Source organism: Nerophis lumbriciformis, linkage group LG20 (assembly GCF_033978685.3).
Source record: "Nerophis lumbriciformis linkage group LG20, RoL_Nlum_v2.1, whole genome shotgun sequence".
Taxonomy (NCBI): Eukaryota; Metazoa; Chordata; class Actinopteri; order Syngnathiformes; family Syngnathidae; genus Nerophis; species Nerophis lumbriciformis.
The window spans coordinates 11359600-11384461 of NC_084567.2; the positions used below are offsets into that span (position 1 = coordinate 11359600).

The following is a 24862-nucleotide window of genomic DNA, read 5'->3' on the forward strand; positions in this document are numbered from 1 at the left end:
TTATAGTCTGCAAATGATGTGTCGGTGCTGTCTAGAGCTCGGCAGAGTAACCGTGTAATACTCTTCCATATCAGTAGGTGGCAGCCGGTAGCTAATTGCTTTGTAGATGTCGGAAACAGCGGAAGGCAGCGTGCAGGTAAAAAGGTATCTAATGCTTAAACCAAAAATAAACAAAAGGCGAGTGCCGCTAAGAAAAGTCATTGAAGTTTAGGGAAGGCTATGCAGAACGAAACTAAAACTGAACTGGCTGCAAAGTAAAAAAAAAACAGAATGCTGGACGACAGCAAAGACTTACTGTGGAGCAAAGACGGCGTCCACAAAGTACATCCGAACATGACATGACAATCAACAATGTCCCCACAAAGAAGGATAAAAACAACTAAAATCTCCTTGATTGCTAAAACAAAGTATCGCTCAAAGGAAAACATGAAACTGCTCCAGGAAAATACCAAAAAAAAGATAAAAAGCCATTAAAATAGGAGCGTAAGACAAGAACTAAAGCACTACACACAGGAAAACAGCAAAAAACTCCAAATAAGTCAGGGCGTGATGTGATAGGTGGTGACAGTACACCTACTTTGAGACAAGAGCTATGGTGATGCATGCTTGGTTATGCTTTAAAGTCATATCCAACAATCGCGACAACGATTTTTTACTGTCAACTGAGTTTCATTTTTTAATGATTTCTGCTGGTGGTGTGCCTCCGGAATTTTTCAACGCACAAAATGTGCCTTGGCTCAAAAAAGGTTGAAAAACACTGACTTCGATAACGGGTTTCACTATGGAAAACGCTTTGAGTCACTAGAGAAAAGCGCTATGTAAATATAATTCGCTTCACTTCACAATGTTGTGTGTGTTCCAGCGTGGAGATCATCCGCCTGGGCAACAGCTTCTACATCGACTGGGACAGGAAGATGTACCACGGCCGCAGCGACACGCCCGCCGAGGCGCGCACCACCACCTTGAACGAGGAGCTGGGCCAGATCAAGTACGTCTTCAGCGACAAGACGGGCACGCTGACGCAGAACATCATGACCTTCAACAAGTGCTCCATCCACGGCAAGACGTACGGTAAGAAACACTGATGACGTGGAGGAGGAGGAGACTTCCGCTCTCCGCCTAATGACGTTTCATCCCCAGGTGACGTCTTCGACTACAAAGGGGAAAGACTAGAAATTAATGAGGTGAGTTCTACTCTCGTTATTCATGATAACAATCTTTACGACATTTTTTCAATATTAATGTGAGGGGAAGGCTCCAAAAATTGAGGTAACCACGGAAACGGGTTTAAAAGTGCAAGGTACTCTTGATCTTGCAAAATTACTTTCAAAAATGTTTTACTCTTTTTACGTTCCTGGCATAGTTTTGCTGTGTTAATCATGTGTTAGTCTTCGAAACAATTAATGATTTCTTTTTGAGGATTTTTATTTATTAGTTGAATTACTGCACACGACAAATAATGATATAAAATAATATAATAGGTATTAAGGATGATAATGAATGAAAAATTAAATAATAAATATAATTTAACAATATTAATACATTATATAATTGTATATATATATTTTAATTTTTTTTTAATAATAATGTATCACTTTAATCCTCAGGGGAAAAACGCTGACTCAGTAAATGTTTGCAGTATTTTGGCCATCATTTTTATTGTTTAACTCCATCATGCATTTTTATATATTTTTTTACTTTTTTCATGTAAAATTTTAAAAATGTCAATATTTTCACATGTGTACAATACACTGGCAGTTATTGGGCAATAACTCAAAGCCAAACAGGACATGTAAAAAAGGGCTACATAAGAGCGTTTTGGATTTATTTTTTTGTTTTATTTTTTCCTCAAATCATCAGCCTTAAAGGAAAATACCAATTATGTCATGTTTGTTTTTAATTTTCTAACCCTTTGAATTCCCTTTGATCATACAATGTCATTGTTTTCAAATAATATAAACTTGCATAACATGTTTCTTCTGTACAAACCCCGTTTCCATATGAGTTGGGAAATTGTGTTAGATGTAAATATAAACGGAATACAATGATTTGCAAATCCTTTTCAACCCATATTCAATTGAATGCACTACAAAGACAAGATATTTGATGTTCAAACTCATAAACTTTTTTTTTTTTTTGCAAATAATAATTAACTTAGAATTTCATGGCTGCAACACGTGCCAAAGTAGTTGGGAAAGAGCATGTTCACCACTGTGTTACATGGCCTTTCCTTTTAACAACACTCGGTAAACGTTTGGGAACTGAGGAGACACATTTTTTAAGCTTCTCAGGTGGAATTCTTTCCCATTCTTGCTTGATGTACAGCTTAAGTTGTTCAACAGTCTCCGTTGTGGTATTTTAGGCTTCTTAATGCGCCACACATTTTCAATGGGAGGCAGGTCTGGACTACAGGCAGGCCAGTCTAGTACCCGCACTCTTTTACTATGAAGCCACGTTGATGTAACACGTGGCTTGGCATTGTCTTGCTGAAATAAGCAGGGGCGTCCATGGTAACGTTGCTTGGATGGCAACATATGTTGCTCCAAAACCTGTATGTACCTTTCAGCATTAATGGCGCCTTCACAGATGTGTAAGTTACCCATGTCTTGGGCACTAATACACCCCCATACCATCACAGATGCTGGCTTTTCAACTTTGCGCCTATAACAATCCGGATGGTTCTTTTCCTCTTTGGTCCGGAGGACACGACGTCCACAGTTTCCAAAAACAATTTGAAATGTGGACTCGTCAGACCACAGAACACTTTTCCACTTTGTATCAGTCCATCTTAGATGAGCTCAGGCCCAGCGAAGCCGACGGCGTTTCTGGGTGTTGTTGATAAACGGTTTTCGCCTTGCATAGGAGAGTTTTAACTTGCACTTACAGATGTAGCGACCAACTGTAGTTACTGACAGTGGGTTTCTGAAGTGTTCCTGAGCCCATGTGGTGATATCCTTTACACACTGATGTCGCTTGTTGATGCAGTACAGCCTGAGAGATCGAAGGTCACGGGCATAGCTGCTTATGTGCAGTGATTTCTCCAGATTCTCTGAACCCTTTGATGATAGTACAGACCGTAGATGGTGAAATTCCTAAATTCCTTGCAATCGCTGGTTGAGAAAGGTTTTTCTTAAACTGTTCAACAATTTTCTCACGCATTTGTTGACAAAGTGGTGACCCTCACCCCATCCTTTTTTTGCAAATAATCATTAACTTTAGAATTTGATGCCAGCAACACGTGACAAAGAAGTTGGGAAAGGTGGCAATAAATACTGATAAAGTTGAGGAATGCTCATCAAACACTTATTTGGAACATCCCACAGGTGAACAGGCAAATTGGGAACAGGTGGGTGCCATGATTGGGTATAAAAGTAGATTCCATGAAATGCTCAGTCATTCACAAACAAGGATGGGGCGAGGGTCACCACTTTGTCAACAAATGCGTGAGAAAATTGTTGAACAGTTTAAGAAAAACCTTTCTCATCCAGCTATTGCAATGAATTTAGGGATTTCACCATCTACGGTTCGTAATATCATCAAAGGGTTCAGAGAATCTGGAGAAATCACTGCACGTAAGCAGCTTAGCCCGTGACCTTCGATCTCTCAGGCTGTACTGCATCAACAAGCGACATCAGTGTGTAAAGGATATCACCACATGGGCTCAGGAACACTTCAGAAACCCACTGTCAGTAACTACAGTTGGTCGCTACATCTGTAAGTGCAAGTTAAAACTCTCCTATGCAAGGCGAAAACTGTTTATCAACAACACCCAGAAACGCCGTCGGCTTCGCTGGGCCTGAGCTCATCTAAGATGGACTGATACAAAGTGGAAAAGTGTTCTGTGGTCTGACGAGTCCACATTTCAAATTGTTTTTGGAAACTGTGGACGTCGTGTCCTCCGGACCAAAGAGGAAAAGAACCATCCGGATTGTTATAGGCGCAAAGTTGAAAAGCCAGCATGTGTGATGGTATGGGGGTGTATTAGTGCCCAAGACATGGGTAACTTACACATCTGTGAAGGCGCCATTAATGCTGAAAGGTACATACAGGTTTTGGAGCAACATATGTTGCCATCCAAGCAACGTTACCATTGACGCCCCTGCTTATTTCAGCAAGACAATGCCAAGCCACGTGTTACATCAACGTGGCTTCATAGTAAAAGAGTGCGGGTACTAGACTGGCCTGCCTGGAGTCCAGACCTGTCTCCCATTGAAATTGTGTGGCGCATTATGAAGCCTAAAATACCACAACGGAGACCCCCGGACTGTTGAACAATTTAAGCTGTACATCAAGCAAGAATGGGAAAGAATTCCACCTGAGAAGCTTAAAAAATGTGTCTCCTCAGTTCCCAAACGTTTACTGAGTGTTGTTAAAAGGAAAGGCCATGTAACACAGTGGTGAACATGCCCTTTCCCAACTACTTTGGCACGTGTTGCAGCCATGAAATTCTAAGTTAATTATTATTTGCAAAAAAAAAATAAAGTTTATGAGTTTGAACATCTCCTCTCTGAGCTGCCACCTTAACATGGTGATCATTGCGTGTCCCAATGATCCTAGGAGCTATGTTGTCCGGGGGCTTCCATGCCCCCTGGTAGGGTCTCCCAAGACAAACAGGTCCTAGGTGAGGGATCAGACAAAGAGCAGCTCGAATACTTCTATGGAAATGCAAGAACCGAGACTCAGATTTCCCTCGCCCGGACGTGGGTCACCGGGGCCCCCCTCCGGAGCCAGGCCCGGAGTTGGGGCACGATGGCGAGCGCCTGGTGGCCGGGCCTGTCCCCATGGGGCCCGGCCGGGCACAGCCCGAAGAGGCAACGTGGGTCCCCCCTCCAATGGGCTCACCACCCATAGCAGGGGCCATAGAGGTCGGGTGCAATGTGAGCTGGGCGGTAGCCGAAGGCAGGGCACTTGGCGGTCCGATCCTTGGCTACAGAAGCTAGCTCTTGGGACGTGGAACGTCACCTCGCTGGGGGGAAGGAGCCTGAGCTAGTGCGCGAGGTAGAGAAGTTCCGGTTGGATATAGTCGGACTCACCTCGACGCACAGCAAGGGCTCTGGAACCAGTTCTCTCGAGAGGGGCTGGACTCTCTTCCACTCTGGCGTTGCCGGCAGTGAGAGGCGACGGGCTGGGGTGGCAATTCTTGTTGCCCCCCGGCTCAGAGCCTGCATGTTGGAGTTCAACCCGGTGGACGAGAGGGTAGCTTCCCCCCGCCTTCGGGTGGGGGGATGGGTCCTGACTGTTGTTTGCGCTTACGCGCCAAACAGCAGCTCAGAGTACCCACCCTTTTTGGATTCACTCGAGGGAGTACTTGAGAGTGCTCCCCCGGGTGATTCCCTCGTTCTACTGGGGGACTTCAACGCTCATATTGGCAACAACAGTGAAACCTGGAGAGGCGTGATTGGGAAGAATGGCCGCCCAGATCTGAACCCAAGTGGTGTTTTGTTATTGGACTTTTGTGCCCGTCACGGATTGTCCATAACGAACACCATGTTCAAGCATAAGGGTGTCCATATGTGCACTTGGCACCCGGACACCCTAGGCCGCAGTTCTATGATCGACTTTGTAGTTGTGTCATCGGATTTGCGGCCTCATGTTTTGGACACTCGGGTGAAGAGAGGGGCGGAGCTTTCTACCGATCACCACCTGGTGGTGAGTTGGCTGCGATGGTGGGGGAGGATGCCGGACAGACCTGGCAGGCCCAAACGCATTGTGAGGGTTTGCTGGGAACGTCTGGCAGAGTCTCCTGTCAGAGAGAGTTTCAATTCCCACCTCCGGAAGAACTTTGAACATGTCACGAGGGAGGTGCTGGACATTGAGTCCGAGTGGACCATGTTCCGCACCTCTATTGTCGAGGCGGCTGATTGGAGCTGTGGCCGCAAGGTGGTTGGTGCCTGTCGTGGCGGTAATCCTAGAACCCGTTGGTGGACACCGGCGGTGAGGGATGCCGTCAAGCTGAAGAAGGAGTCCTATCGGGTTCTTTTGGCTCATGGGACTCCTGAGGCAGCGGACAGGTACCGACAGGCCAAGCGGTGTGCGGCTTCAGCGGTCGCGGAGGCAAAAACTCGGACATGGGAGGAGTTCGGGGAAGCCATGGAAAACGACTTCCGGACGGCTTCGAAGCGATTCTGGACCACCATCCGCCGCCTCAGGAAGGGGAAGCAGTGCACTACCAACACCGTGTATGGTGCGGATGGTGTTCTGCTGACCTCGACTACGGAAGTTGTGGATCGGTGGAGGGAATTCTTCGAAGACCTCCTCAATCCCACCAACACGTCTTCCTATGAGGAAGCAGTGCCTGGGGAATCTGTGGTGGGCTCTCCTATTTCTGGGGATGAGGTTGCTGAGGTAGTTAAAAAGCTCCTCGGTGGCAAGGCCCCGGGGGTGGATGAGATCCGCCCGGAGTTCCTTAAGGCTCTGGATGCTGTAGGGCTGTCTTGGTTGACAAGACTCTGCAGCATCGCGTGGACATCGGGGGCAGTACCTCTGGATTGGCAGACCGGGGTGGTGGTTCCTCTCTTTAAAAAGGGGAACCGGAGGGTGTGTTCTAACTATCGTGGGATCACACTCCTCAGCCTTCCCGGTAAGGTCTATTCAGGTGTACTGGAGAGGAGGCTACGCCGGATAGTCGAACCTCGGATTCAGGAGGAACAGTGTGGTTTTCGTCCTGGTCGTGGAACTGTGGACCAGCTCTATACTCTCGGCAGGGTCCTTGAGGGTGCATGGGAGTTTGCCCAACCAGTCTACATGTGCTTTGTGGACTTGGAGAAGGCATTCGACCGTGTCCCTCGGGAAGTCCTGTGGGGAGTGCTCAGAGAGTATGGGGTTTCGGACTGTCTGATTGTGGCGGTCCGCTCCCTGTATGATCAGTGTCAGAGCTTGGTCCGCATTGCCGGCAGTAAGTCGGACACGTTTCCGGTGAGGGTTGGACTCCGCCAAGGCTGCCCTTTGTCACCGATTCTGTTCATAACTTTTATGGACAGAGTTTCTAGGCGCAGTCAAGGCGTTGAGGGGTTCCGGTTTGGTGGCTGCAGGATTAGGTCTCTGCTTTTTGCAGATAATTTGGTCCTGATGGCTTCATCTGGCCAGGATCTTCAGCTCTCACTGTATCGGTTCGCAGCTGAGTGTGAAGCGACTGGGATGAGAATCAGCACCTCCAAGTCCGAGTCCATGGTTCTCGCCCGGAAAAGGGTGGGGTGCCATCTCCGGGTTGAGGAGGAGATCTTGCCCCAAGTGGAGGAGTTCAAGTACCTCGGAGTCTTGTTCACGAGTGAGGGAAGAGTGGATCGTGAGATCGACAGGCGGATCGGTGCGGCGTCTTCAGTAATGCGGACGCTGTATCGATCCGTTGTGGTGAAGAAGGAGCTGAGCCGGAAGGCAAAGCTCTCAATTTACCGGTCGATCTACGTTCCCATCCTCACCTATGGTCATGAGCTTTGGGTTATGACCGAAAGGACAAGATCACGGGTACAAGCGGCCGAAATGAGTTTCCTCCGCCGGGTGGCGGGGCTCTCCCTTAGAGATAGGGTGAGAAGCTCTGTCATCCGGGGGGAGCTCAAAGTAAAGCCGCTGCTCCTCCACATCGAGAGGAGCCAGATGAGGTGGTTCGGGCATCTGGTCAGGATGCCACCCGAGCGCCTCCCTAGGGAGGTGTTTAGGGCATGTCCGACCGGTAGGAGGCCACGGGGAAGACCCAGGACACGTTGGGAAGACAATGTCTCCCGGCTGGCCTGGGAACGCCTCGGGATCCCCCGGGAGGAGCTGGACGAAGTGGCTGGGGAGAGGGAAGTCTGGGCTTCCCTGCTTAGGCTGCTGCCCCCGCGACCCGACCTCGGATAAGCGGAGGAAGATGGATGGATGGATGGATGGAGTTTGAACATCAAATATCTTGTCTTTGTAGTGCATTCAATTGAATATGGGTTGAAAATGATTTGCAAATCATTGTATTCCGTTTATATTTACATCTAACACAATTTCCCAACTCATATGGAAACGGGGTTTGTATTTTAAAGACATGATGCATTTCGTGGGTTCCAATTTTTTATCATTAATCGTCTTTCGCTAGGACACCGAGACCGTGGACTTCTCCTTCAATCCGCTGGCGGACCCTCGCTTCACCTTCCACGATCACGCCCTGGTGGAAGCCGTCAAGCTGGAGACCCCCGAGGTCCACGCCTTCTTCCGGCTGCTCGCTCTCTGCCACACCGTCATGGCGGGGGAGAAGAAAGAAGGTGAGGGGGAGTCGTAATGTAACGTTTGACGAGACACGCCTTTTCATACCCGGTTAATCCTGCAGGGCAGCTGGTGTACCAGGCCCAGTCCCCTGACGAGGGCGCCCTCGTAACGGCCGCTCGAAACTTCGGATTTGTCTTCCGCTCAAGGACGCCTGACAGTGTCTCCATTGTGGAAATGGGACAGCAGCGAACTTACCAGCTCTTGGCCATCCTGGATTTCAACAACGTCCGCAAGAGGATGTCCGTCATTGGTAAGTACTTTGAAAAAGTACATACATTAAAAAGTATCGACTCTGCACGTGTCCAACATAATAGAAGTCATTCATCACACACAACAAAGTAAAGTTCAGGAGTGGCACAGGAGGATACAGACGTTAGCAATACTAGCATAGCCATGTTAGCCACATGCTAACAGCTTGCTAGGTTAACATATTTGCTTGGGGAAAAAAATGACCTGCTCATACTTACAATTTCTGTGTTTGTATAGCTGACAGACAGAATGTAGGCAAAGCTTTATTTATTTTTTATTTTTTATTTATTTTTTTATTTTTTATTAAATCAACATAGAAAAAAACACACGATACACTTTCAACTAGTGCATCAACCCAAAAAACAAAAACAAAACAAAAAACTCCCTCCCCCATTCACACTCATACACACCCACTCACACAAAAGGGGTTGTTTCTTTCTGCTACCAATATTCTGGCTTTATTTTAAGATGCGCAGCGCAGCCTTTTTGGAAAAGCAATGTTTGGTGCTTGTCATGATCCGATCATGTTTTGTTTAGTTGAAGACTCCCTTAGTTCTGTTTCAGCACCCCCTGGGTTTGTGTTTTCTTGCTTGCCATGGGTGCTGATTATTTTCGCCTGCCTCTGATTAGTGTTTGGAACGCTCACCTGCTCCCGGACACTAATCAGAGAGCTACTAATTCCTGCTTTTCACCACACTCAGTCTGGCTGTCTTGTTTGCTTCACGCAACAGTTATGTTAATTTCTGTGTTTGTATAGCTGACAGACAGAATGTAGGCAAAGCTTTATTTTAAGATGCGCAGCGAAGCCTTTTTGGAACAGTTTAAAAGCAATGTTTGGTGCTTGTCATGATCCGATCATGTTTTGTTTAGTTGAAGACTCCCTTAGTTCTGTTTCAGCACCCCCTGGGTTTGTGTTTTCTTGCTTGCCATGGGTGCTGACTATTTTCACCTGCCTCTGATTAGTGTTTGGGATGCTCACCAGTTCCCGGGCACTAATCAGAGAGCTACTTATTCCTGCTTTTCGCCACATTCAGTCTGGCTGTCTTGTTTGCTTCACGCAACAGTTATGTTAGATGATTCTTGCTTCTTGTTTTCTATGCCAAGCTTTTCCGTTAGCTTTGCCATAGCTTCCCGTGCAATCGGCACGCTTTTCTGTTTATTTGTCAGACGTACTTTTCAACATATGAGTATTAGTATGATGTGTGTGTTTAAGGACTGCAAAATGGCACCTTAGTTAGTGACTAGAGATGTCCGATAATATCGGCCTGCCGATATTATCGGCCGATAAATGCGTTAAAATGTAATATCGGAAATTATCGGTATCGGTATTTTTATTATCGGTATCGTTTTTTTTGTGTTTTTTTTTTTTTTTTTTTTTTTTTTTTTTTTTTTTTTAAATCAACATAAAAAACACAAGATACACTTACAATTAGTGCACTAACCCAAAAAACCCTCCCCCATTTACACTCATTCACACAAAAGGGTTGTTTCTTTCTGTTATTAATATTCTGGTTCCTACTTTATATCATACTTGCCAACCCTCCCGGATTTTCCGGGAGACTCCCGAAATTCAGCGCCTCTCCCGAAAACCTCCCGAAATGCAGGCGGAGCTGGAAGCCACGCCCCCTCCATCTTCATGCGGACCTGAGTGACGTGTCAACAGCCTGTATTCACGTCCGCTTTCCCACAATATAAACAGCGTGCCTGCCCAAACACGTTATAACTGCCCAAACACGTTATAACTGTAGAATGATGGAGGGCGAGTTCTTGGTTTCTTATGTGGGTTTATTGTTTGGCAGTTTCATTAACGTCCTCCCAGCGCGGTAACAACACACAACAACAGCAGTCATGTTTTATTCTACCGTAAAGCAGTTCGTCTGCCGTAAACAGCAATGTTGTTGTAATATATTGAGTTGGAGGCAATAACCAGGCGAGGTGATGAAGTACGTCTCTTTACTGTAGACTTCAGAACAGACTCACACACTTGACGTCAGGTGCGCAACACCACGTAAATCGTTGGCCAAACAAAAAGTAACCCCAGTACGCTATAGCCAACATTCACCAGGAGATGGCAACAGACAAACATAGATCACTCTATTACATTCCTCCCCTTTTAGAAATGTAGAAGTTACTCAAAATAAATAAACAACCCAACCAAAAAATGCAGCAGCTCAATTAAAAAACTGTACTTAAGCCACATTCTTTTTTTTTTTTTTAGTACTGAACTCTTAACCCTCATTTGTAAACAATAACATGCTTATTATACAAACAGTATTTGTACACCTTTAACACAGATTTTTATACTGTCTGCAGAGATTCCGTTTTTTTGGTGGTACTCGAAACCTTTCTGGTTAGAAAAATAGTGACAGATAATAGAACAAGGATGGACAATTCAACCCTTAACTCAACAATGAGTAGATGAGTGTTATGTGTGTGTATATGTATAAATGAACACTGAAATTCAAGTATTTCTTTTATATATATATATATATATATATATATATATATATATATATATATATATATATATATATATATATATATATATATATATATATATATATATATAGCTAGAATTCACTGAAAGTCAAGTATTTCTTATATATATATATATATATATATATATATATATATATATATATAGCTAGAATTCACTGAAAGTCAAGTATTTCTTATATATATATATATATATATATATATGAAATACTGGACTTGGTGAATTCTAGCTGTAAATATACTCCTCCCCTCTTAGACACGCCCCCCAACCACGCCCCCGTCACCCCCAACCACGCCCCCCAACCCCCACTCCCCACCCCCCACCTCCCGAAATCGGAGGTCTCAAGGTTGGCAAGTATGCATTATATATCAATATATATCAATACAGTCTGCAAGGGATACAGTCTGTAAGCACACATGATTGTGCGTGCTGCTGGTCCACTAATAGTACTAACCTTTAACAGTTAATTTTACTCATTTTCATTAATTACTAGTTTCTATGTAACTGTTTTTATATTGTTTTACTTTCTTTTTTATTCAAGAATTTTTTATTTATTTATTTATCTTATTTTATTTTATTTTTATTTTTTTAAAGTACCTTATCTTCACCATACCTGGTTGTCCAAATTAGGCATAATAATGTGTTAATTCCACGACTGTATATATCGGTTGATTTCGGTATCGGTAATTAAAGAGTTGGACAATATCGGAATATCGGATATCGGCAAAAAGCCATTATCGGACATCCCTATTAGTGACACCTGCTCAGTGATATTGTGGTTAGAGAGTCCGCCCTGAGATTGGTAGGTCGTGAGTTCAAACCCCGGCCGAGTCATACCAAAGACTATAAAAATGCTTGGCACTCAGCATCAAGGGTTGGAATTGGGGGTTAAATCACCAAAATGATTCCCGAGTGTGACCATCACTGCTGCTCACTGCTCCCCTCACCTCCCAAGGGGTGGGTCAAATGCAGAGAGTCATTTCACCACACCTAGTGTGTGTGTGTGTGTGACTATCAGTGGTACTTTAACTTTGAACTTTATTAGGAGACATTTTATAGGGCGTTTTGTTTCGCAATATTATGTAAAGCCAACTTTTCTTACCTTCTGGTACCTGCTGATATGTATTTTGGATCTGCATATGTCCTGAAAATTTGCCCGCGTCCGCCTTTGTAGTCCATGGTGACGCCGTAGTCGATAAGCGTCTTCTTTTTCTCTATCTTCTTGTTATGTGACATTCATCCTCCGCTGTTGCCATTTCTAATATAAAGTAGTGTAAAGTTCTAACTTATATCTGTCAGTAAACTCGCCATGAAAGCGCTAAAACATACCGGTCTAGTGAGTTTACATTATTCACCCAAGGAACTTTAGTTATTAGAGAGTTCCGGTCCCGGACGGTTTTTCACGGGACACATTTCCGGCGTTGTTGTTGTTGTTGCACTAGTGAGCCACGGATGAGGAGATGCTGCTCTGTTATTGATTGAAGTAAAGTCTGAATGTCATTAAAACAGTTAGCTCCATCTTTTGACACTTCTTCCACACTCGTCCTTGCACGCTACACCGCTACAACAAAGATGACGGGGAGAAGACGCTGAGCCACGTAAATAAGACCGCCCACAAAACGACGCATCCTGAAGCGACTGTCAGAAAGCGGCTTGAAGATGACCCTTTTCCAGGAGACTCCCGAAATTCAGCGCCTCTCCCGAAAACCTCCCGGGACAAATTTTCTCCCGAAAATCTCCCGAAATTCAGGCGGAGCTGGAGGCCACGCCCCCTCCAGCTCCATGCAGACCTGAGTGAGGACAGCTTGTTTTCACGTCCGCTTTCCCACAATATAAACAGCGTGCCTGCCCAATCACATTATAACTGTAGAATGATCGAGGGCGAGTTCTTGGTTTCTTATGTGGGTTTATTGTTAGGCAGTTTCATTAACGTCCTCCCAGCGCGGCAACAACACACAACAACAGCAGTCACGTTTTCGTCTACCGTAAAGCAGTTCGTCTGCCGTAAACAGCAATGTTGTGACACTCTTAAACAGGACAATACTGCCATCTACTGTACATGCATATGTGACAATAACATCTATGGCTTTTAGAGAGTGCACAACTGCGCACACAACAAGGAGACGAAGCAGAATGCATCATCAGAGAGGGTGTTCAGCATGGTTAGAAAAATAGTGACAGATAATAGAACAAGGATGGACAATTTAACCCTTAACTCAACAATGAGTAGATGAGTGTTATGTGTGTGTATATGTGTAAATAAATGAACACTGAAATTCAAGTATTTCTCTTATTTATATATATATATATATATATATATATATATATATATATATATATATATATATATATATATATATATATATATATATATATATACGGTATATATATACAATAAAATGAATATATATATATATATATATATATAGCTAGAATTCACTGAAAGTCAAGTATTTCTTATATATACTTGGTGAATTCTAGCTGTAAATATACTCCTCCCCTCTTAACCACGCCCCCACCCCAACCACGACCCCCCCACCCGCCGCCCCCCACCTCTCGAAATCGGAGGTCTCAAGGTTGGCAAGTATGTGTGTAAAACATCATCCATGCAACATTTTGACCAAAGAACCACCATTACATGTCATGTAGACCAGTGTTTTTCAACCTTTTTTGAGGCAAGGCACATTTTTTTCATTAAAAAAATCCGGAGGCACACTACCAGCAGAAAACGTTAAAAAATGTAACTCCACCAGGTCGTCGTGCCTTATTTTGAGTTTGTTGGTGTCTTCCTGTTCTTGTCTTGCGCTGTTATTTTGGTGGCCCTTCCTGTTTTGTCAGTGTTTGATTCATGTCTTCCTTTGAGCGCTGTTTCGCGCACCTGCTTTGCGTTCGCAAGAAAGGCTATTTACGTTGTTGCGATCCTTCTTTGTGAGGACATTGTTGATTGTCATGTCCCGTATGGACGTACTTTGTGGACGCCGTAAGTTTTTGCTGTCGTCCAGCGTTCTGTCTCTGTTTTCTTTATAGCCAGTTCAGTTTGACTTTCGTTTTGCATAGCCTTTTCCTTTTCCTTTCCTTTTCGTTCATTTTGGGTTTAAGCATTACATACCTTTTTACCTGTAGTGTGCATATTGGGATCACAACAAACCATCCTCGTCTCGCCCGACACGTTCCGACTTTTACAAAGCAATGAACTACCTGCTGCCATCTACTGACATGGTTACCCTGCCGAGTTCTACACAGCACAGACACTAAGCAATGGCGTAACATTTGCAGATTATAATTATTGATTTGCAAAAAATATTTTTGGGACCAATTAGGTGAAGTTGCATAATTTCCCACGGCACACCAGACAATATCTCACGGCACACTAGTGTGCCGCGGCACAGTGGTTGAAAAACACTGATGTAGACCACAAGGAAGTGTTTTACATTTTGAAATAACATCATAGTAATATGACTAGGGATGTCCGATAATGGCTTTTTGCCGATTTTCCGATATTGTCCAACTCTTTAATTACCGATATCAACCGATACATGCAGTCGTGGAATCAACACATTATTATGCCTAATTTGGACAACCAGGTATGGTGAAGATAAGGTACTTTTTAAAGAAAAATTCATAAAATAAAATAAATAAATTAAAAACATTTTCTTGAATAACAAAGAAAGTAAAACAATATAAAAACAGTTACATAGAAACTAGTAATTAATGAAAATGAGTAAAATTAACTGTTAAAGGTTAGTACTATTAGTGGACCAGCAGCACGCACAATCATGTGTGCTTACGGACTGTATCCCTTGCAGACTATATTGATATATATTGATTTATAATATAGGAACCCGAATATTAATAACAGAAAGAAACAACCCTTTTGTGCGAATGAGTGTTAATGAGTGTAAATGGGGGAGGGAGGTTTTTTGGGTTGGTGCACTACCGTATTTTTCGGAGTATAAGTCGCACCTGCCGAAAATGCATAGTAAAGAAGGAAAAAAACATATATAAGTTGCACTGGAGCCCGGCCAAACTATGAAAAAACTGTGACTTATAGTCCGAAAAATACGGTAATTGTAAGTGTGTCTTGTGTTTTTTATGTTGATTTAATAAATAAAAAAACGATACCGATAATAAAAAAAAACGATACTGATTTTTAGCGCATTTCAGACATCTCTAAATATGACCCTTTAATGCGCCCTATAATCCGGTGCACGTTTGTATGAAAATAGACCTGACTAGACCCGCTCATCGGCAGTGCGCCTTATAATCCGGTGCGCCCTATGGTCCAGAAAATACGGTCATTTCACTGGTTTTTCGTATTTTTTCCCCCTAAACTCTAGTCTTTCCTTCTGTCAGCTCCTTTATGCAGTTTATTTCAATCGTGCATCCTTTTGCATCCTTAGATTGCATCTGTTGTGTGCACTTAGTCTGTTATGTTTGTTGTCTTCTCCCTGCCTTCTCTATTGGTTTGTCAGTTTCTTCCCCAGTTTTTTGTCCCCAACGAGGCACAACTGCTGCTAATCACTTCCTGGTAGCATTTAAGCGCGTCTCCACCAGCTGGTCCCTGCTGGTTATTGTTCCCGAACTCCGCTCTGACATGTGCTACCTTGATTCTGCTTCCCCGGTATTAGTGATGGGTTGATGAGGCGTCATGAAGCGTTTCGACACATTGCAAAACTGTATTGATACTGTGTCGATACTGTGTCACTAAATACTGACATCTGCTGGACATTAAAAATCCCTACAGGCAACCTATGGACCGACTCAACTGACACAGATTTTATGACCTAGTACAGTGGTTCTCAAATGGGGGTACGCGTACCCCTGGGGGTACTTGAAGGTATGCCAAGGGGTACGTGAGATTTTAAAAAAATATTCTAAAAATAGCAACAATTCAAAAATCCTTTATAAATATATTTATTGAATAATACTTCAACAAAATATGAATGTAAGTTCATAAACTCAGTGAAGCACAAGCTCAGGTTTGTCACTAAAATGTCTGTCAAAAAGAACTGTGAAAAGAAATGCAACAATGCAATATTCAGTGTTGACAGCTAGATTTTTTGTGGACATGTTCCATAAATATTGATGTTAAAGATTTTTTTTTTTTTGTGAAGAAATGTTTAGAATTAAGTTGATGAATCCAGATGGATCTCTATTACAATCCCCAAAGAGGGCACTTTAAGTTGATGATTACTTCTATGTGTAGAAATCGTTATTTATAATTGAATCACTTGTTTATTTTTCAACAAGTTTTTAGTTATTTTTATATCTTTTTTTCCAAATAGTTCAAGAAAGACCACTACAAATGAGCAATATTTTGCACTGTTATACAATTTAATAAATCAGAAACTGATGACATAGTGCTGTATTTTACTTCTTTATCTTTTTTTTTTTCAACCAAAAATGCTTTGCTCTGATTAGGGGGTACTTGAATTTAAAAAAAATTCACAGGGGGTACATTGCTGAAAAAAGGTTGAGAACCACTGACCTAGTATATACAATAATATAAACCAAGTCATTGTATTTCATTTAGGATTATTTCATAACTTCATTTAAATAAAAATATATTTTTTGTCTTTTTTAGATACAGTCAATAAATAATGTGAACATGTATCATAACATGGAAATCTAAGAGAACGTGTTGTGAATGAGGATGCTTGTGGACCTGGAAATTATTAATTATTTTTTTTTACACATTTTTCTTTTTAAAAAAAACAGTTTTTCCAACGTATTCAATTTTAGACGCTTTCTCTTCTTAGTTATTATTTCTCCGGCTGTAGAAAAGACCCGCTCACAGAGCACAGAGGAGGCGTCAGTGCGACACAGTTCGCGTGACCAAAACAGCTCATGATCGGTCACGTGACTTTCTAAAAGCGGTACGCGCACCGACACAGGGTTTTGCTCTATGAGCTCGACGCATGCGCCGATGCATCGGTGTTGCCGGACCCATCACTACCTGGTATGTTGCCTTCGCATATTTCTGTAATATTGACCTTGTTGTGTTTTTGTTTTCCTAGCCACCTTGTTTTGAGAGGACTAGTTTTTGCCACGCTGTGTGCGTCCTGACCTTTGCTCCGCCAACCTCTGAAAGAGACTACTTTTGTTATATTTCCCATGGTGTGCACTTTTGCCCCATCACCCTTAGTTACCATTTTGGACTTATTAAATATTTTCATTTTTTTATCGCATACCTTGCCTCCATTCTCTGCATCCCGGGGTCCACCCTTGAACTCAATCCTAACATCATCGCTATTTCAGGAACAGGAAGTCAGCCCAAGATAATGAAACATGTTTGTTTATAGCACACAGTTGTATTAAAATATACTTTGCAGTAAAACAGCACCACCTAGTGGTTTCCGCCTCAGGTAGCGTCACAAAGGCTCTTCCTTGTGGACAGTGCGCAGCCCCGAGGGAAAGCTGTCCCTCTACTGCAAAGGCGCGGACACCATGGTCTACGAGAGGCTGCACCGGTCCTGCAGCAAGATGATGGACGCCACCACGGAGCACCTCAACGTCAGTTACCCCCCCGCCAACGAGAGCCCAGACCATCAGCATGTCCGTGTGTCCACCCTTGTCTTTACTCCCTGCAGGAGTTTGCCGGGGAAGGCCTGCGGACCTTGGCCTTGGCCTACAAGGACCTGGACGAGGACTTTTTCGCCCAGTGGAAAGGGCGCCACCACGAGGCCAGCACCGCGCTGGACGACCGCGAGGGCAAGCTGGACCAGCTGTATGAGGAGATCGAGAAAGACCTGCTGGTAGGCGACATAAACGGGGACGCTTGCTTATTATCGTCTAATTGTTGTGTGTCCAGTTGCTAGGGGCAACCGCCATAGAAGACAAGCTGCAGGACGGAGTTCCTCAGACCATCGAGCAGCTGTCCAAGGCAGACATCAAGATCTGGGTTCTGACCGGTGACAAGCAAGGTAGCGTCGGTTGGATTCTGGACTCAACTAACTGGCTGTAGTTGCAAACATGCTCTTGAGAGACAACGTCCTCTAAAGTGGACATTTTTGTTTTGCTTAACAGGGCAGATTTTTCTTTCCGGAATGTGTAACTGACAAGAAGAACCGACCATAAGTCCGGGGTGTCCTAATTTTTTCGCTGAGGGTCGGACGCACACTAAAAATTAAAGCATACGGGGGGGCATTTTGACATTTTTCATTTTCAAAATCATCCATTCATTTTCTACCGCTTGTCCCTTTTGGGGTTGCGGGGGATGCTGGAGCCTATCTCAGCTGCATTCGGGCAGAAGGCGGGGTACACCCTGGACAAGTCGCCACCTTATCGTAGGGCATTTTTTCAAAATCAATACAATATATATTAGGGATGTCCGATAATGGCTTTTTGCCGATATCCGATATTCCGATATTGTCCAACTCTTTAATTACCGATATCAACCGATATATGCAGTTGTGGAATTAACACATTATTATGCCTAATTTGGACAACCAGGTATGGTGAAGATAAGGTACTTTTTTAAAATATTAATAAAATAAGATAAATAAATTAAACATTTTCTTGAATAAAAGATAAAGTAAAACAATATAAAAACATTTACATAGAAACTAGTAATTAATGAAAATGAGTAAAATTAACTGTTAAAGGTTAGTACTATTAGTGGACCAGCAGCACGCACAATCATGTGTGCTGACGGACTGTATCCCTTGCAGACTGTATTGATATATATTGATATATAATGTAGGAACCAGAATATTAATAACAGAAAGAAGTGTGTATCTTGTGTTTTTTAAGTTGATTTAATAATTAAAAATAAAAAAACGATACCGATAAAAAAACAAAACGATACCGATAATTTCCGATATTACATTTTAACGCATTTATCGGCCGATAATAGCGGCAGGCCGATATTATCGGACATCTCTAATATATATGTGTATATATATATATGTATATATATATATATATATATATATATATTAGAGATGCGCGGTTTGCGGGCACAACCGCGGAGTCCGCGGAGTCCGCGGATTATCCGCGGATCGGGCGGATGAAATTTAAAAAAATTAGATTTTATCCGCGGGTCGGGTCGGGTCGGGTCGGGTGGTTGAAATAGAAAAAAATTAGATTTTAAATAGATTCAGACGGGTGGCAGTTAAACCAATTCGGAAATATATATACATAGTTAAATGTTGTTACCCACATACGAAAAACGAGCAGGCACCTGCTGCATATGCCACAACAGAAGGAAAAAAAAAAAAGAGATGGACACTTTTACGGAGCGCAGAAGGGACGCCTCGCCGGGGTCCGGGACCGAGGCCCCTTCCCCCGAGAGGGCCCCACCGGGAGCCGTAGCTGAGGCGATCCGCGAAAAGGGCCCGACGCACGTCCAGGGTCACCACCGCACCCACCGCACCGACACCCCGCCTCGTCCGCCTTCGCCGCGGCCGGCGTCACGCGCAGCAGGTAAGCAGCTTACCTGCCCGCCACCCCCGTGGCCGGGGGCTCGTAACAGGGGTCACTCCGCGCGCTCCGCCCGCTCCGCCCGCGCAGCTTACCTGCCCGCCACCCCCGTTGCCGGGGGCGCGTAACAGGGGTCACTCCGTGCGCAGTGCGCTCACAAAAGGGGTGGGGCTCACCCTGGTTGATACAGACAGCAGCTAGGACGGTGGCCATGGAAGTCGGAACCCGCTAAGGAGTGTGTAACAACCCACCTGCCGAATCAACTAGCCCTGAAAATGGATGGCACTGGAGCGTCGGGCCCATATACCCGGCCGTCGCCGGCAGCGAGACGCGCTTGGAGGTGCGCTCAGCGCGGCTCCCATATGATTGCGCACTGGTGTGCGTCTGGGTCGTGACAGCGTGGCACGCGAATGTCTGTGCTGCATTGGATCAGTCTCCTTTCTTTAACAGGCAAAAGCTTTATAACCTCACTAATGCCTTGCATCGTCTATATTAGATATATAACAACGGGCGGGTGCGGGCGGATGGCGGGCGGATGCGGTTCTGATCAAATGTTAGATCAGGTGGATTGCGGATGGTTGACGACTTTCTGATGCGGTTGCGGATGAAATAATTGCCTATCCGCGCATCTCTAGTATCTTGTGTTTTTTATGTTGATTTAATAAAAAAAACTAAAAAAAAAAAAACGATACCAATAATAAAAAACCGATACCGATAATTTCCGATATTACATTTTAACGCATTTATCGGCCGATAATATCGGACATCTCTAGTTTTTATTATTATTATTTTTCTTGTTGTATGCCCTATTTGTCAAATAAAACTAACATTTTTATATGACAGACACACAAAACATGCAATATTTTCCCCGGTAAATATTTCAAAGTGGAATATTTGATGTAAAGTAATTCTAGCCTTGAATAGTTCAATAAGTCATAACAAATTGGATGTTTATCATTTTTGTTTTGTTTTGAGCAATGACAATTTTAAAGAAAAAACAGTCTGCATGACTGAACAATATTGCAGTTTAAAACAGCACGTGTGTCAATATAAACAAGCATCAAATAATTCAACTTACAAACATGCAAAGTCTCCAGTAACAAACGTGTCCGCATCTTCCAACTTACTGCGTCGTGAGCTTAGCTTAATGGATCACTTTAGTCAACCCTTCCACTTTAACTTAAAGACAGCATAATCCCATTCTAGATGGTTAATAATAAACAGGTTAGTGTTTTTTATACATTCCGTTGTTCTCTGTTTGACTCATTCAACTTGGTCAAACTTTTTCTAGTGTTCCTCACCACAAAATAATACAAGCATGTACGATTCCTACTGATACTGCATTGCAGTGTTTTTCAACCACTGTGCTGCGATATTGTCTGGTGTGCCGTGGGAAATTATGCAACTTCACCTAATTGGTCCAAAAAAATTTTTTTTTGCAAATCAATAATTATAATCTGCAAATACTGTGCCGTTCCTTAGTGTCCGTGCTGTGTAGAACTGGGCTGTAGAACTGTGATCCCAATATGCAGACCACAGTGTGCAGGTAAAAAGGTATGTAACGCTTAAGCCAAAAATGAACAAAAAGGAAAAGGCAATGAAGAAACTGGCTACAAAGTAAACAGAAACAGAATTCTGGACGACAGCAAAAACTTACAGCGTGTGGAGCAGGGACGGCGTCCACAAAGTGTCATGTCTGTGTAATCATGTTTTGTTTTTGTCATGTTTTGTTTTGTTTAGTTATTGGACTCTTTAGTTTCTGTCTTTTCACTCCCTTGTCTTGTTTCCATAGTTACCCATTAGTTTCACCTGTTCCATGTTTGGACTCATTGTGCACTCTTTGTCACCATAGCAACCCATTAGTTTTCACCTGCCCTCACGACTCACGCACCTGTCTTTAATCATGTCACTATTATTTAAGCTTCCAGTTGCCAGGCTGTCTGTCTGGCGACATCATACCCCTGTCACACTCTGTTTACCTCTGCGTACTTCATGCCCTGTCCAAGTAAGTTTTTTTCGATTCATGCCACAGTTAGCGACTTTTGTTCATGTCCTTAGTTTTTTGCCCACGTGCAAGTATTGGTTTCATTTGTCAAGTTTGTACTTCCGCCTTGTGCGCGCCTTTAGTTTGTTCTTTTTGTTATAGTAAAATTAAATATGTCTTCACCTTCACGCCATGTCTGGTCCAAATGTTCATTTGCACCACGGGAGAACAAACCACGCCATAGTCCAAGTCATGACAGCTGGAAGCTTAAATAATAGTGACATGATTAAAGACAGGTTCGTGAGTCGTGAGGGCAGGTGAAAACTAATGGGTTGCTATGGTGACAAACAAGAGTGCACAATGAGTCCAAACGTGGAACAGGTGAAACTAATGGGTAACTATGGAAACAAGACAAGGGAGTGAAAAGCCAGAAACTAAAGAGTCCAATAACTAAACAAAACATGACATGACTAAAACAAAACATGATTACACAGACATGACACAAAGTACATCCGTACATGACATGGCAAGCAACAATGTCCACACAAAGAAGGATAGCAACAACTTCAATAGCCTTGCTTGCTAACACAAAGCAGGTGCTGGGAAAAACGCTCAAAGGAAGACATGAAACTGCTACAGGAAAACACCAAAATAACAGCACGAGACAAGAACTAAAGCACTACACACAGGAATCCACCAACAAACTCAAAATAAGGCACGAGGAGGACCTGGTGGAGTTTCATTTTATAACGTTTTCTGCTGGTGGTGTGCCTCCGTATTTTTAAATGGAAAAAAAATGTGCCTTGCCTCAAAAAAGGTTGAAAAACACTGCTGCATTGGATGGATATCGGCCAATATTCAAGGCTCTGATATCGGAAGTGAAAAAGTTGTTATTTTGACACCCCTAATTGTTAACATTGTATTTGTGCACAGAAACAGCAGAAAACATCGGTTACTCGTGCAACTTACTGCGTGAGGAGATGAACGACGTCTTCGTCATCTCGGGGAACTCGCCTGAGGACGTCAGGCAGGAGCTGCGGTAACTCAACTTTGGAATCCACAACACCCCCCCACACCAACTCATCTTCATTGATGTATATTTTGTCTTTGTTGGATACTGTGTCATGTTGCAGAAACGCACGGACCGCCATGAAACCGGATGCCGCTGAAGATTCTGTGTCTTCACAGCAAAGGAGCCTGGGTAAAAAGGCGAAGGCCATCATCACGGACGAGGTGGTGAACGGCGAGTACGGCCTGGTCATCAACGGGCACAGTCTGGTCAGTCTTGTACCACCGATCTAGGGGTGTCCAAAAGGCGTTTTTTTGTTTTATTGGCCCTTGGCAGATCGTTAAAATTCAAATTATGTATATATATATATATATATATATATATATATATATATATATATATATATATATATATATATATATATATATATATATATATATATATATATATATATATATATATATATACTAGAGATGCGCGATTTGCGGACACAACCGCGGAGTCCGCGGATTATCCGCGGGTCGGGCGGTTGAAATAAAAAAAAATTTGATTTTATCCGCGCGTCAGTTCGGGCGGTTGAAATTAAAAAAAATTAGATTTTAAATAGATTCAGGCGGGTGGCAGTTAAACCAATTCGGAAATATATATACATAGTTAAATGTTGTTACCCACATACGAAAAACGAGCAGGCACCTGCAGCATATGCCACAATAGAAGAAGAAGAAAAAAAGAGATGGCAACGCCGGCAGCAAACGTGGTACGCGACAAACTAAAAAAGGGAATACTAAAGACCAGGGGAAAAAAAGGCCAGAAAAGTTCAGCGTGGACTCGTTTTTATGAGGTTGTAAATCAGGATGATAGTAATGCTGGCTACGTGATTTGCAAGAGCTGTGACGCTGTTTATGTCTACGACAGTCACAAAACCGGGACATCTAACATGGTGCATCACATTTGTGCAAAACCCCGAACCTCCACAAACACCCTGAGCATGAGCAGTTTCGTCCGCCGTGATCCCAGAAGAGTGCCACAGGATGTTAAAACAAGATAGAACGCAGCTGCCTGCAGCAGTTTGAGTGGCGCGAGCGCGCTTGGAGGTGCGCTCAGCGCGGCTCCCAGATGATTGCGCACTGGTGTGCATCTGGGCCGTGACAGCGTGGCACGCATTGAATGTCTCTGCTGCATTGGATCAGTCTCCTTTCTTTAACAGGCAAAAGCTTTATAACCTCACTAATGCCTTGCATCGTCTATATTAGATGTATAACAACGGGCGGGTGCGGTTTTGATTAAATGTTAGTTCGGGTGGATGCGGATGGTTGACGACTTTTGTGATGCGGTTGCGGATGAAATAATTGCCTATTCGCGCATCTCTAATATATACACACTATATTGCCAAAAGTATTCGGCCACCTGCCTTTACTCACATATGAACTTGAAGTGCCATCCCATGGAATTGTCCAAAATGTTTTGGTATCCTGGAGCATTCAAAGTTCCTTTCACTGGAACTAAGGGGCCTGAAAAACAAACCAACACCATAATTCCTCCTCCACCAAATTTCACACTCGGCACAATGCAGTCCGAAATGTAGCGTTCTCCTGACAACCTCCAAACCCAGACTCATCCATCAGATTGCCAGATGGAAAAGCGTGACTCATCAGTCCAGAGAAGGCGTCTCCACTGCTCTAGAGTCCAGTGGTGACGTGCTTTATACCACTGCATCCCACGCTTTGCATTGGACTTGGTGATGTATGGCTTAGATGCAGCCGCTCGGCCGTGGAAACCCATTCCATGAAGCTCTCTGCGTACTGCACGTGGGCTAATTGGAAGGTCACAAGCCATCCCATTCCTAACCCATAGGGTTCAATATGATGTCGGTCCACCTTTTGCAGCTGTTACAGCTTCAACTCTTCTGGGAAGGCTGTCCACAAGGTTGCGGAGTGTGGTTATAGGGTTTTTCCACCATTCTTCTAAAAGCGCATCGGTGAGGTCACACACTGATGTTGGTGGCTCTCAGTCTCCGTTCAAATTCCTCCCAAAGGTGTTCCATCGGGTTCAGGTCAGGACTCTGTGCAGGCCAGTCAAGTTCATCCACACCAGACTCTGTCATCCATATCTTTATGGACCTTGCTTTGTGCACTGGTGCACAGTCATGTTGGAAGAGGAAGGGGCCCGCTCCACACTGTTCCCACAAGGTTGGGAGCATGGAATTGTCCAAAATGTTTTGGTATCCTGGAGCGTTCAAAGTTCCTTTCACTGGAATTAAGGGGCCAAGCCCAACTCCTGAAAAACAACCCCACACCATAATTCCTCCTCCACCAAATTTCACACTCGGCACAATGCTGTCCGAAATGTAGCGTTCTCCTGGCAACCTCCAAACCCAGACTGGTCCATCAGATTGCCAGATGGAAAAGCGTGACTCATCAGTCCAGAGAAGGCGTTTCCACTGCTCTAGAGTCCAGTGGCGACATGCTTT

The 24862-nt window shown here is 43.7% G+C and overlaps 1 protein-coding gene across 1 annotated transcript in view; it reads left to right on the plus strand.

Annotated features, from left to right (window-relative positions):
• LOC133619413 (phospholipid-transporting ATPase ID-like) overlaps positions 1 to 24862 on the plus strand; it is a 111089-nt gene that overhangs the window by 68557 nt on the left and 17670 nt on the right. Inside the window, exons 13-21 of the mRNA XM_061980417.1 lie at positions 863 to 1071; positions 1141 to 1184; positions 8063 to 8228; positions 8294 to 8482; positions 17376 to 17491; positions 17569 to 17733; positions 17790 to 17901; positions 22317 to 22422; positions 22517 to 22661. Of these exons, the coding sequence (XP_061836401.1) occupies positions 863 to 1071; positions 1141 to 1184; positions 8063 to 8228; positions 8294 to 8482; positions 17376 to 17491; positions 17569 to 17733; positions 17790 to 17901; positions 22317 to 22422; positions 22517 to 22661 (1252 nt within the window). The remainder of the gene's footprint in view (positions 1 to 862; positions 1072 to 1140; positions 1185 to 8062; positions 8229 to 8293; positions 8483 to 17375; positions 17492 to 17568; positions 17734 to 17789; positions 17902 to 22316; positions 22423 to 22516; positions 22662 to 24862) is intronic.